At 40.5% G+C, this 14160-nt stretch overlaps 1 protein-coding gene across 38 annotated transcripts in view; it reads left to right on the top strand.

Annotated features, from left to right (window-relative positions):
- The window catches only part of TCF7L2 (transcription factor 7 like 2), a 198123-nt gene that overhangs the window by 176006 nt on the left and 7957 nt on the right, over window positions 1–14160 (top strand). For 7 of the 38 annotated variants that reach the window (XM_032793546.2, XM_032793564.2, XM_032793570.2 and 4 more), the window contains exons 8-13: window positions 2629–2769; window positions 3798–3957; window positions 4712–4831; window positions 12320–12368; window positions 12922–12972; window positions 14081–14153. In XM_032793546.2, coding sequence (XP_032649437.1) covers window positions 2629–2769; window positions 3798–3957; window positions 4712–4831; window positions 12320–12368; window positions 12922–12972; window positions 14081–14153 — 594 coding nt within the window. Of the gene's footprint in view, window positions 1–2628; window positions 2770–3797; window positions 3958–4711; window positions 4832–12319; window positions 12369–12921; window positions 12973–14080; window positions 14158–14160 lie in introns of all 38 variants that reach the window. The other 31 variants (XM_032793549.2, XM_032793545.2, XM_075072564.1 and 28 more) reach the window with 15 other exon arrangements.

Genomic DNA, 14160 nt, shown 5'->3' with positions numbered 1-14160 from the left:
AGTTCCTGGCAAACACAAAACCTCCCTTGGACAGATGCCACTTCTAAAGTTTACCTATCAGCAAGTGATTATTCAGTGGTAGTTGCCTGTTGATAGAGGTTGCCACATCTTTGAAATGTAAAATATGATGGATGAAATCCTGGCTCCACTATAAGTTTTTGCCATTGACTGCAATGGAGCCAGGATTTCTCCCAATATATATGTGTCGTATGTATATACACCTGCATGCATGCATACATATAATTAATGTGTGCGTACACACACACAGTTAAAAGAGCTGGTCCGAAATTTTGAAAACTTTGAAATTTCTATACAAAGTAAGAAAATGGTTACTTTTTAGGTAGATTTTTTTTTTTTCATTTTTTGACCAGCTCCTATTAAACATTCTGTCAAAAGAAAAAAAAATTAAACCAATATTTTTTGTTGAAATTTTGTTTCAACTGAGATTTTCTGACCCAATGTAATATACTGTGTAAGTGGTGTGTGTCATTTGTGTGTGTATATATATCTATAGATCTATCATAGTGAGTTTCTCCAATTGTTCTTTGATTATTTTCACTATTTGTATCCTGTTAGAGCCTACAGGCCCAAGATCATAGACACACAGTGACAGACAGTCCCTTGCAATCTAGGTAGACCACACAGACAAGAGATAGGAGCGGGGAAAATGGCACAGAGAAATGAAGTGACTTACCCATGGTTATATAGCAGCTGAGTAGTGGAAATGGAAAGAGAACCACGGTCTGCTGACTCCCGCACCAGTATGTTGTCAACAGTGCTAACCTGGGCAGAGAGAAAGTTCCTTTCCCTGCTCAAATGTTCTGTTCCACTGCTGCCGGGGAAGAGACCTTGTGACACAAGAGTGGTTGAACAGCCTCCTTGGAGACCCATGCCAATGAGGGCTCTTTGGTACCAACAGTAAAAGTCAAGAATAATAAGCACAGTCTATTCCCTGTCCTCCTCTTCCCCTACCATCACGGCCAAATCACCTTCCTTTTCTCCACCTCTTTCTGCCTAAGACCTGAATTCCCTCTCCAAAGCTTTGACCATCTTTGAATTCTCCTGCCTTGTCAGTCGGATCACTCTTCCCACCTCTGCCATCAGACCCAAAACACCTCTTCTTCCTAATGATCCTGAGCTCCACAGGGAAGTAGAAAAAAGTCTGCAAAGCTGTACTGGAAAGTTATTTACCAGAGGGTTGCTCCATGTCCTTCCGTAAATGCAGCATAAAGTATTTAGACAGTGCGTTCTTAAAGAATGTATTAATATAGGGTAGAATATTAACTAAAAAATGCCATGAAATCTTGTTGTCACACCTCTGATCTTTGCACAGGTTCATATTTAATATAGCAGTCAGTGTATAGATTGCTGCAATATCAACATAGATATTTAGCAGGAAAAGTCATTGTATGCACATGGTAGAAGAAAAATCCTGTTCTTAGCCTATACAATATAGCTACAGAGTACAGCTGTACACGTACTACACACATATGGAACTGTCACTGGGCCAAGCTGCTCTCAGAACCCAGGCATTTCCACATAGCAAACATCGTTTAGAGAACACACAACTTTGGTTTCTAGCCCATTTTGGGGTTGGAGTTTTTGTAGAGTGTAAAATCCCACTTGGCCCAAAAGTCTAGGCCAGTTTGCATCCTGTGAGATCCCATTGTCTTCAGTGAGGTTGCCTGAGAGAAAATTGGGGTCATGCTTTTTCCTATTTACTATGAAACCTTTTTAGACCGCTGAGTCATAATAATAAAGCTAAATACTCCTCTGAAAGCTTGTTTTTGTTATCTGTGAGTATGCCTAAAATAGCCTTAACGTGTATATTTTATGGCCCTGATGCTGCAGTTAGATTCACAAAAATGGACCACGTTTCCCTATGGATCCAGCTGTAGGATCGAAGCCTGTGTCTGTGTATTTAACGATGTGAATTAGAATAGATATAGTTTCTCTAGATTTTTGTAATTTAAAAAAAATATTGAGGTATTTTTTTTTGAGGTTTGGTTGTTTTTTACATGAGCTTAAGCCTTCCTATGTAAACCTAATGGTTCAAAATTCACTTCATTCCCTGATCTTCCCACCTTCTGGTAAAGCAGTGTATCGCAGAGGTTAACCAAACACAAATAAATATATGATTTTGCTCCATCCATAAAATGTGGCTAATGAGGCATGTACAAGGACTGTCAAAAATGCATATAAATCATGGCAGCATGAATATTTTATTTTGCTGTCAATATGCAACAAAAGATGTCATACTTAATTCTCAACCTTATTACGACTATAAAAATTGGTTCACTAGTTGCCACTAGTAATTTTACAATAAAGCAATGGACTGCTGCTTTCCCTGCAAGTAGCTGAAATTCCACTTTTCCATCCAAGTTCGTCAGTTGAACTTGCCTTTTGTTAAAGACATTAAAAATCATAATGTCTCATGTCAGTAATGATAATGAAGGGGAAGATTGGTTTTAATGACATTAGAAGAATCATTATGTTTAATTTATCACTAATTAATGCTGCTGCTTTCATATGCGTTGTCTAGCTGTCATGTGCTTGTTATGTGTCTTTTTTTTATGCGTGTACACATCCCTCCCCATTCATTCATTTTTATTCTGACGATTTACACAGCTTTCTCTCCTCTAGGTTTCCTCCACATATGGTCCCGCCACATCATAGTTTACATACGACTGGAATCCCTCATCCGGCCATAGTCACACCAACAGTCAAACAGGAATCTTCCCAGAGCGATGTTGGCTCACTCCACAGCTCGTAAGTTTCACATTCATAGTTTTATTTTTAGAACAATCTAATTGCAAGGGGGTGGGGAGGGGTGTTTCACACGTAGTTTTTAAAATTCCAGCTTTACTTTGCTATGATTTTATTGTAAAATATATGTGAACAGGTTTGATTGGTTTTTCTAAACGTAATTGACCATAATTGTATTGGCCTTGTGTATCAAAATAATAATAATAACTTATTTCCTTGTAACACTCCTGAGAAGTAGGTGAGTAGCTGGGGAAAATGGAGTATGTTAGTCAAGATGTCCAATAGTTAGTGTCCAATAAATTTGTCTGCCTCTTTTTTAAATGTCCAGCTTGAGATACATAAGTGCATTCAACTGAGCACCCAGAGATGAGGGTACCCAAAATTAGAGGCTACTTTTGGTGGGGTGAGGTGTCAGTGAAGAGCATAAGTGACTTGCCAAAAGCCACCGAGGGAATTAGTGTTAGCTCTGCAATTAGAATTAAGGAAAATCTTGTTTTTCCTGCCCTGTACTCAGAACACGCCTGATACTCCCACCTCTGGATAGAGTATTTTTTCCCCATTTAATCATATAGGTGATATCTGGGGGCACAGGAATGTGTTTTGTTATTGTTTGCATTGTGTTAATGCCTAAGAAACCCAGTCATGGACCATGGTTCCATTTTGCTAGGCACGATATTCCCAGATTCTCGAAGGTATTTAGTCTCCTAATTCCCATTGATTCCAGTGTGAGGATCTGGGCCTATTTTCCTTATCTCTGTTTTCTAAAGGGATAAAAATAGACCTGGCTAGGTTACCTATACACCTAGTGAGTTTCTTGTAAGACTGTGGAAATGGTTCTCATGTAGCAGCCAGCTTACTCTACTCTAGTTTTCAGTGACCAGTTGCAGAAATTTCAATATAAAATGAAGGTAGTGTTGCTGCAGAGCTGTGTTTAATAGGGTTTATGTATAGAGATTGAGGGCAATGAGGATGATGAACTTGCGAGAGTTCTCACTATGAGATTTTTTGTCTGTTTTGTCTTCATCATCCAGAAAACATCAGGACTCCAAAAAAGAAGAAGAGAAAAAGAAGCCACACATAAAGAAACCTCTTAATGCATTCATGTTGTATATGAAGGAAATGAGAGCAAAAGTGGTAGCAGAATGCACATTGAAAGAGAGTGCAGCCATCAATCAAATCCTTGGTCGAAGGGTAGGTAATTAATGTAACCAAAATGAGAAAGAGAGAACCATATGGTGAAAGTCTTCAGGAAAAAAATCTATTGTAAAGATAGAGAGAGTGTGTTGTCCTTATTCTGAGTCTGTTTTGCTAGATTATTTTGATACATGTATAGAGTTGAAACATCTATTTCAACAAAAATCAAAATCAACCAAAATATCTTCCTGCTTGTATTTATGTTTTGTTTTCATGAGCATATTTTGCTATGTGGCGCCACTTGTGGGACTAAAATAATAATGAGATCTATTCTTTTTCTGCTATTTCCATGGTCTAAGGACTTGAAATCCCAGATTTCATGTTATTTTGGTCCTAGAAATGGCTCACTGTGGTTTTTGGGGGAATAAGGGAGGGTGTCTGTGAAGAATGTAAATACAAGGACTAGCACCCTCATAGACTAGGGGAAAAAAAGGAACATGGGAATGAGTATGGGAATAATGAGGAGGGGATGCTTTTCCAAAACCAGATCTTGGTCCCGTTAACAAATGATCATGGTTTGGGCGCATCTTCAGAGAAACAAAAGGACTGAATGAATATAAATGATTAATTCATTCTCCTAGCTGGGTAAACCAGAGTCGTAAATAAAATATTAACTGGCTGTGTGCCAGATTATCTATTTTTATCTGGTGTTTTTATGAAAATGGATATACGCACGCACAGAGCATGTTACTGATGTACTGTATTTTAAAAAGTTGTGCTTTTGATTCTGTTTTCTCTTCTCCAACCTCAGTGGCATGCATTATCCAGAGAAGAACAGGCTAAATACTATGAGCTAGCAAGAAAGGAACGACAGCTCCATATGCAGCTTTACCCAGGCTGGTCCGCACGGGATAACTATGTAGGTGGCTATGTAGGTGGATATTTTTTTCAGTAGTAGAGTTTGTAGAAATGTATTGTTTTCCTTGAACCTGCTGAACTACGTCCACACACCCCGCACAAGCACTACTTTGAAAGGACGTCTCAGGACCCCAATCTGGAAACAAGAGCGGATGCTCCACCCGCATTGCCAAAACAATTGGGTACAATTGACAGCCTTCTGCTTGGAAGAGGCTCCCTCACTGGGATAGCAAAGGATGTAAAAGGTTAGAATTGAGGTATGTGACTAGACCTCTGTGAAGACATCTTGCAGGGTGTCTGCCTACCTCTGGAAGATGCTTTTAGGCATGTGCTCATTTAAAAAAAAAAAAAAAAATTCTCCCCACGATGCCTCTCCTTCGTCCCCACCAAAAATGAATCATTAGTGTCTTGTGCTTACGTGTGTGAGAGTATAGTGGAAAGTGGAAGAAAGACTTATCCTAGCTTCAGAGAAGGACTGGCAACGCATGACATGTTTGAAAGTCTTGCTCTGAAGTGGGGCTAACATAAATTATTCCACGCTCTACTGTTGTATATTTCACATATGTTATGCCTTACTGTAGCCATGTTTTATTACGCTTCTATTGTTTGGTGTTTTTACACAAATACCTTGAGACTGCAGTTTGCAACCAACTGGTGGGATGTATTCAGGTTGATTTTTATTTATTTTCCCACTTAAGAAAGTCTGTTCACAGCATATGTACTGTTGTTAGCTATCTGGTTCCCAACTTAGTCCCCAGTCCTGCAAACACTCTTACTATTGAATGTAGTGCTCTCCTCCATGAAAATTAAGCACTATGTCTGGTGTAAGTGTTTACAGAATTGAATCCATAAATTCTTAACAGATTGGTAGCTGTTGTAATCCTGGGGCTTGGTAGAAGCTTTAAAACCTCCAAACACAATAATTTAGTAAAGCCCCTTCATCCCATATTTGGGAAGTATTAACAGGTTTACAAATCCTCGCATGTAAATATCAGAAGCAAAACGATAATCGTTACAGCAGCGAGTTTTTGTTTAAAGAAATGTTACACAGGAATACAGTTACCAGATCTCTCTGTTTTAACATGGTTTTACTATATTACAGTATGAACATCATTATAACACCAGTGATGTCATTTCTAGTGATTTGATTAAATGGACTGAAATCTCTGATTACAACATATTTAGCAGACCAGGCATGTCGATCACATGTTAATAATAATAAAATTTGACAAGTGTGCCGGTATTTTTGCAGGTGAATGTACTTTGTCTGAGTATCAAATAAATGGTAACCACATTTCTCTATCTAGTTTGATGGATACATAAGTGGTCTTTAGCAGCCACCTCCCATATTTTTCTTTTGAACCATTCCTCCGTGGTTCGACTATTTTTTTTTTCTTTTCCCGGTGAAAGGCTATCAGTAGCCTAGCACATACAAGCAGATGAGAGATTAAGTTCTCATTTTCTTTTGTGTGGCCGTTTCCACTGGGAAGCCCCAGGAGGATTGCCAAAGGCTCATTTCGTAATGCGCTTTGTGATAGTACAATCCCAGTTCTCCCTAATGATTGATATGTCCACTATATATGCATAAAATCTCCTCTTTCAAGCTTAAGGCCCAATCCTGCAAACACTTACTGTTGAGTGTCATGCATTTCTCTACATCTGGTAGTAGTGTTTACAGGACTGAGCCCAAACTTCTTGCATGCAGTATAATTGTAGCTGTGTTGGTCCCAGGATATTAGAGAGACAAAACGGGGGAGGTAATATCTTTTATTGAACCAACTTCTGTTGGTGAGAGAGACAAGCTTACGAAACACACCAAGTTCTTTTTCAGATCTGTATGTATAAAAGATAATTCCCTCCTCCCAAAATTCTTAACAGATTTGTAGCTGTCACAACCACGTGGGTTGGAAGAAGCTTTAAAATCTCCTTACCCAATAATATAGTTGTTACGATATTTGAAAACATCCAAGGCCATGATCCCGGAATGTGACTCTAGTGGAGTATTTCCTTGCAGAACTCATTGAAGATTTGGGGGCCATGCCTGTAAAACTGATGCCAATTGCATTTAGTAAACGTTTTTGTTTGCTTGTTTTTGCTGCTGTCTTCTTTGTATCTAATCGGTTCCTAGGATAGCCAGAAACATTGCTCTGCCACTAATCATTTAAACTGCACACTTTGTATATGGCTACATATCCCTGTATGTGCAGGTGCACTCAGATGTGTACAGAGCAGGCTAGAGAGTTCACAGTCTGCAACATAGTATAAGGTAGCAGTCATTGTTATAGAATGCCAAATATCTCTGTGCTAGAATAATGTTAGATTGCCATTTTAATAACTATATTTGCCATTTGTGGTATCAAAATACTCTCATCTCCTCTCTCACAGCCACCTTTATTCTCCAGCTCTTCCTCTCCTTTCTTCCGTATCTTTCTATGCTCTCTGAGCATAAAACAATACTTGTGCATCCTCTTAGAGGGGGAGGAGAGGAGAGGTGTTTTCTTAGGATCCAGAGGTAGTTCATTCCAGCTCCTCCACCGAAAACGCATCCTCTTTGGTAAGGACTGGACTGAGACCATCAGACCATAGGGCTGAGTAGTTCTTGGTACTGTGTAGTCTGATTTCCTCTTGGGAGTTCAATAAGGAGTAGAGGTAGGACCTGCCGTATGCTTAAAAGAGGTTTCAAGGAACGTTCATTCTGCTTTAGTGACTGTCGCTGACAGATGGGCATGTACAGTGTCTTAAATGTTTAGGACCTTTACATTTGTCCTCAGCATGTGAGCACAGAGAAACCCTTTCTTCTCAAGCTAAAAAGGACAGGATGAGAAAGCTGATGCTTTCCCAGCGGCTTGATGCTGTGTTCCCCCCTGACCTTCAGAGGGAACCTTGCTTCAGTAGGAGAGCTCAATAGCCTTGCATCACACAGACACATCTACAAGGTTTTGGGTTTTTTTTTTTTGCTCTCTCTCTCTCTCCTTCGCTCCATTCAGAGTTCTTGGAGTTTTCCTCCCCCCTCAGGCTTTCTTTGGACAACAGGCCTTCTAGAGATCATGATGGGGGTGCCAAAGCTTGTTAAATCGTACCCCATCGTCAGCAATCTCACATCAAGCATTGACACTTAGATACACATAGCCCATCTCTTCAGAGATGCAAGCAGCACATTCTAGCAGCTGCAGATTTCAGCCTCCTCTTCAGTTCAGGCAGATTTGGGGAATGCCTTGTCAGTGTCTCGTCAGTGTCAGAAGGCACATTCAGTCTTCCACATACTGATATGAGAAACCATATCTCCTGTAGGCCTCAATATAAACTATGGAGATACTCTACCTCAGGTACGTGGGATTCAGTGTTAGCAGGCCTCCTTTTTTTCCTCTGCACCCTGAAAGGATGGGGGGAAGTTTCTGCAAAGCCTGTGGATTTTGAACCATCAAGGCTAGGAGTGCTGATCTATAGTAACTTGGTAAATGGGGGCGCTTATGGACAAACTTCCAACAGAGGGATGGGATTTATCACAAAACTCTTATGGGAAGTAGTGTGAATTTATGCTACCTTTGAAAGCCGAGTTCCTATGCTACTCCTTTGGATACTGAATGGGTCCAGCAACATCACCTTTGATATTAACAGGAGAATCAGTATAAGAAAGTCCAATGGGCAAGTGGACTTAGTTCTGGAGAGAGAAAGAGAACCTGCCAAAATAGACAGCAAGTGTTTTATATGCACATCTAGATCTGTTATAGCCAGAGCACTTGCATAGCGTAGGGATGGAAAAATCCTTGGACCTTGCCATCTCCGGTTAAGTAGAGTAATGAGGCAAAGAAGAGAAATGTGTCGGCTCTGAGGCACCTTAAGAGCTGCCATCTTTGCAATTTAAACGTATAATCAAATATCTTCTCATGGTGCAGAAATTTGAAATTAAATGATTTTCCCTCTTCCTTTAAGAGATTGTGAAGGGACTCTGTTGGCATCTTTTCTCCAGTGTTGTGGAACAGAGTTTCCCAAGCTCATGTTGATAAGGGACCAAAAATATCCTTGGCAAAAACATACTCAGCCATTTTTAATTATAGTTCTTTGATATCTGGCTTGAAGACTTGGTACAGTTGGTATGAGGTCAGGTGGCTCAGAATCCACTCCCTCTTTTTAGTGTGTTTACAAGCAAAGGAGGTGCTGGAGCAGACTCATGTCTGTGTCCCGGCTGACCCTTGTCTGATAGTGTTCTGATTTCTCAAACTGGGGGGAAAAAAAAAACAAAAAAAACAACCCTTGAATTCTCTCTGAAACATACTGCAAAAATTAAATAAATCTCCTCTGGAGCGCTTTTCAGTCTGTTAACCTATCCAAGTGCCTCTTGAGATAAGAATCACAGATGTACCAGCCTGGGTAAATAGTCTGATTTCGGTTACAAATTGTAACAACAAATTCAGTTGTAAATCTGGAGCTACTCCACTGAGTGAAGTTACTCTGAATTTACATCAGTGTAAATGAAAGTGGAGTTTGAGCCCTGTTTTTGTGTGTGATGTATTGCCTCCGGACTGCTTAGAAAAGTGTCACTTCTCTGGCCAGGTCTACACTGCGACTTTAAATCGGTTTAATGGTCGATATACCGATTTAACGCTGTACCCGTTCACATGACGTCGTCATTAATATCGAGTTAAACGGCTCCTTAAATCAATTTCGGAACTCCTCCCAGACGAGAGGAGTAGCGCTTAAATTTTCGAAAGTGATAACTCGGATAGGGTCGTGTGGACGAAATCGTACATTGATTGGCCTCCTAGAGGATCCACAGTGCACCACTGACGCTCTGTCCACAATCCGAACTCAGCTGCGGATGCCGGTAAAATACAGGAAAAGCCCCGAGACCTTTAGAATGATTCATTTCCGCTTTCACGTGTACAGCTTCTGACAGCACGGGTGGCGATGCAGTCAAAATGCAAAAGTACTCCTGCATTGAACCTTACGGAATACTAGATCGATCGCTGTTGTGAGACAAATCGTTTTATCAGAGCTCCCGTTAAAGAACAGGAAATGCCAAAAGCGTTTGAAAAATAAACTCCAGGAACACGCGGTGCGTGACAACCGTAACGGAAAGCCAGAGACCAAAACGGATGCCATGGAGGGAGGGAGGGGGTATGAGTGACAACAGCTACCAGTCTCCACAGCAGACTCTGAAAACTATCTTGCATACTTGGCTTGAGGGCCCAATGTCTTAGCTTGAATACACGGTGTCTTGCGTGTTCACGGCAGCCTCGCGTCTTTCCCTCACCTCCACCGTGAAAGAGAAGTACAAATAAATAATTTCTGATCTGTAATGTCACCCTCTGTGTACTAATGCTGCTGGCAGAGAGTACGCGAGGTGTTGACACGGTCAGGAACCGTTGTGATATCACGGCTCCATGATTGTGTGCTAATTGCGTTTGCTCATGCACTCTGGGAAGGCGCCAAAGGTTGTCGCTGCCTTCACAAGGGAGGGGTGACTGTATCAGCACCACCCGGGCAAATGTTTTCTCCTGCCCAGTGCAGGACGGCTCTCAGACCGGAAGTGGGACTATGGCGATGCTGAGGACAGCTCCATGTGCACCGCTCCTGAAATCGATGGTAGCTTTGGACCATGGACGCAAACAATCGATTTCGTGATCCCACTGTGGACGCGCTAAACCGATTTTATTAGATCTGTTTTGTAATATCGGTTTAAGCTAATTCGAAATAATCGTGCAGTGTAGACGTACCCTCTGTTTCCAAAGTCTGTAGGTGTCGTGACTGGAATGTCACCAGCAGTCCTCCGTTAAAGAGATGGCCTCTAAAGTTTTACCTGAAGTATAGCCAAAGATAGCAACTCCCCTCTGAAAATCACTTGAGATGTGACTGAGATAATTCCCCAATAGCAGTAACTTGGCCACAGAATTACAGGCATATCCATTAAAATTGCCTGCACACATAGCCTTCCCTATCAGCAAAAGGTTCTCCCGAACAAGACTGTACTTGTGACATCCAAGAGAGCAGAGTGGCAGTTTACTACCAGACCAGGCAAGGAAAGACAAGTTCGGAGGCCTACAGGATTTTTAAACTCCAGCTTCAAAAGAGCATTCACATTTTTGCTTCCTACAAGTAGACCATAAACATCTTAGAGGAGATGCTGAGCTAAAACCCAAAATTAACCACTTAGATAGGCGCCAGATCAAGTTACTGAAGACTAACCATCCCATGTCTAGGAGAACTTTCTGTCCTCCCCTTAGATGTAGCCAGGACTTTAGAAGCACTGCAAGGTTCCTACTTTGAGAACATGTAGCTTGTTTCCTCTTGGCCATAGGAGACTTCTGGCCTGAGTGATTCCCTCATGCCTTTTCACCAATTTTTCTTACTCCTGCTTCTTCCAAGATCACTGTGCTGCTTCTGGACCACTCAGCTGGGCTGGAAATCATTGCTTGGGTATCCAGAGACCCAAGAAAGAATCCTATTCCCTTTGCTCCAGCCTTGAGACTTTTCGAAGTGTTTGTATTGCTCTTCAAGCTGTATCGCTCAATGCTGAGGGATACATAGGGAAGGAAAGGTTACTTACTAGAGAAGAGATCCCTTTTTCCGGACCATAGTCAGCCTTTACAACCCTCCCCTTGTCAAAATAGTAATTAGGTTTCCACAAAATTCACAGTAGCATTGCGTTCATGGTCTGTCCCATGCTGTTTGAGGTGAGTATGAGAAGAGCAAAATATCCCAACCATCACCCACCTCATTCTCTTGGATTTTGACAGCACACGACAAGTTACTTATTGGAAGGTACTGTTTGGGAAAGGACCTACGGTTAGTAAAACCCTACAGTTCCTTGGTTTTTCCATGGGGCAGAATCTGTAGACTGTCTTAGATAAAGCATAGGTTTGATTTTATTTTCCCCTTGACTACAGTTGCTGGCTTCCTAAACCAGCACTCTTGCATGTTAGCTTTTCCATGTCAGTATGGCTCCCTTGCCTATTTTAAGTCACTTTTTGCAATAGAGGAGCCCTCAATGTCCAAGTCTGAGCTCTCTCTCTCTCTCTCCATTGTTCTCAACATGGACATGTGCCAGTGAGCATTATACCACCTTGAGGATACCACTCTTCAAGGTTTTGGCCCATTCCAGGCATCAGGGATGTCTGGTAGAGGAAAGTGAGGTGTCAGATTTATTACCTCCTGCTGACATAATAAGTTGCCCCTTCTAGTCCTCATTCATTTGCTCGACCACTTACAGCGCTTTGTGGACGCTGCCTTCACACTTCAGGCTCTAGTGAAGCTGCTTTGCAACTAGAATAAAGGGCTAAGAACACAGTAAGCAGGCAGAACGGGACACATGGCTCTCTCACTTCCCTAGCTTCCCTGAGATGAGCAAGAGCCACAAGTGTGCTCCTTCGCTCAGTCTGCCATGCAGTGATTCGTAGCCCTGTTGGATGAGCTTTCAGGACAGTCCTCCCTCGTGCCGCTCTGCCTTGTCTTACAAAAAGAGTTCTTACAAATCCTTTCTATTTGTGTATGTTGCATACAGGGAAAGAAGAAGAAGAGGAAAAGGGATAAGCAGCCAGGAGAGACCAATGGTAAGTAAAATAAGTCAATATACCTTGCTTAATGGAACAGTGGAGTATCCAACCTTCTGTTCCTAGGTTTTGGGGGGGGAGGGAGGAATGGGCTTCTCCTGGCCTCTTTGGCAGCTGATCCCTATTGTAGTCAGCCTTTTATTTTTGTTTAATGCGTTTTAATTAATTGCCTATTGCTGCCCTTCTAAAACTAGTAACCAAATCACTGCATGTAAAGCATTTTGTGAAATTAGTTGACTTTGTTCTTAATAATTACAAAGCCATTAACTTCAGAAGTAGAGTTGTAATACCTAAGCTGCTGTTATAAAGTTGTGCGCTTATTTTGTGCGTGTGTGTGTGTGCGTGCGCGTATGTGTTTGGCATTAATTTGGGCTGTACCTGTGTGTTCTGATGCATGCCTTACAGTGGTAAATCGCGCCCATTTTAAATTAAGGAGGTTTGCCATTCTCTGTAGGCAATTAGAAATACTGCATAGGCAATCTCATAGACAATTTTGCAGAAGCCCTGATTAAATTTTTTTGAAGCCATTGTATAATTTGTTCTTTTTTTTCAGAACACAGCGAATGTTTCCTAAATCCTTGCCTTTCACTTCCTCCGATTACAGGTGCTAATGTCATTTTGAGTCATTTTAAATAGTTTATAAACTGCTTTTTAATTTTTTTCCTGCCATTATAGATTTTAACGTTAAACACTTATGACATTAAATGGGGAAAATAGTCCATATATTTATATAATATGTTTGGTAGTATTTTTTTTAATTTTGTTTTTGTTTTTATTTTTTTTTGTTACATTGCTATTCAATAATAATACAGTAAAAAATAACTCAGAGTTGTACTAACTGTGCAAATTGAATATGCAGTATTTCTTTAAAGAGACTGATAAAGAATAGAAGGAAATCAGTAATGAACCTCCTTAATCTAATGGCATTTTTCACGGCTCCCACTAAGTCTTCTCACATCAGCATGCCTACACAGTATGGTTTTTTTTGTTGTTTTTTTTTTAAATTTCATTTGTTTTTGGTTTGTTTGGTTATTTATTTATTTTGCCTTTCTGTTCTAGACTATCCATCACAGTTCACTAGCTTGACTAACTCGGCGCATTTCCCCATGCTTTATATTTATTTTCTGGCTGATGCTAACATGCCCATTCTGCAGTCTGCTTCTTCTTATCCATTCTTTTTTCTTTCTTTCTTTCTTTCTTTTTTTGGAGAAAATTATTAAAAAACTAAAATTAAAAAAATGAATGTTATTCTAAAAGCTGCATTATCCCAATAGATCCATTTGTTTCCTCTCCTCTTTTTTTTTGTGTTTGTCTGAGTTGAAGAAAAAAGCATGTTCAAGAGCTAACCTCCATACGTAGCTTCTTTTTTCTTCCTTCCCCTGTCCCCCCAAAAAGAGAAGAAAATATGCCAAAAAACCATCATTTTAAACCAGTCACTTCCCTCCGTTGTTTAAATGAGAAGAGACAGTCCTTTACAAAGGGATACTGCAGCTTTAATTGCAACAGCTAATTTCAAAAGTTGAATAAGAATGTGATTATCACGATTTTTTAACTTTTAAATCAAACGTCAATATTTTGCGATTAATAATGAGGTCATTGATTTTTATTCCCTTTTTTATTTTTATTTTTTTTTATTTTTCTCTTTTCTCTTTTTTTCCCCTTTTCTCTCTCTCTCTCCTTTTTCTGCTCGCTTCTTTCTTGAACTCATTCAGACCTGAGCGCTCCTAAGAAATGCCGAGCGCGCTTTGGCCTTGATCAACAGAATAACTGGTGCGGCCCCTGCAGGTGTGTA

The sequence above is a fragment of the Chelonoidis abingdonii genome, chromosome 15 (genome assembly GCF_003597395.2).
Source record: "Chelonoidis abingdonii isolate Lonesome George chromosome 15, CheloAbing_2.0, whole genome shotgun sequence".
NCBI lineage: Eukaryota > Metazoa > Chordata > Testudines > Testudinidae > Chelonoidis > Chelonoidis abingdonii.
This window is presented reverse-complemented; position numbering and strand designations above follow the sequence as displayed.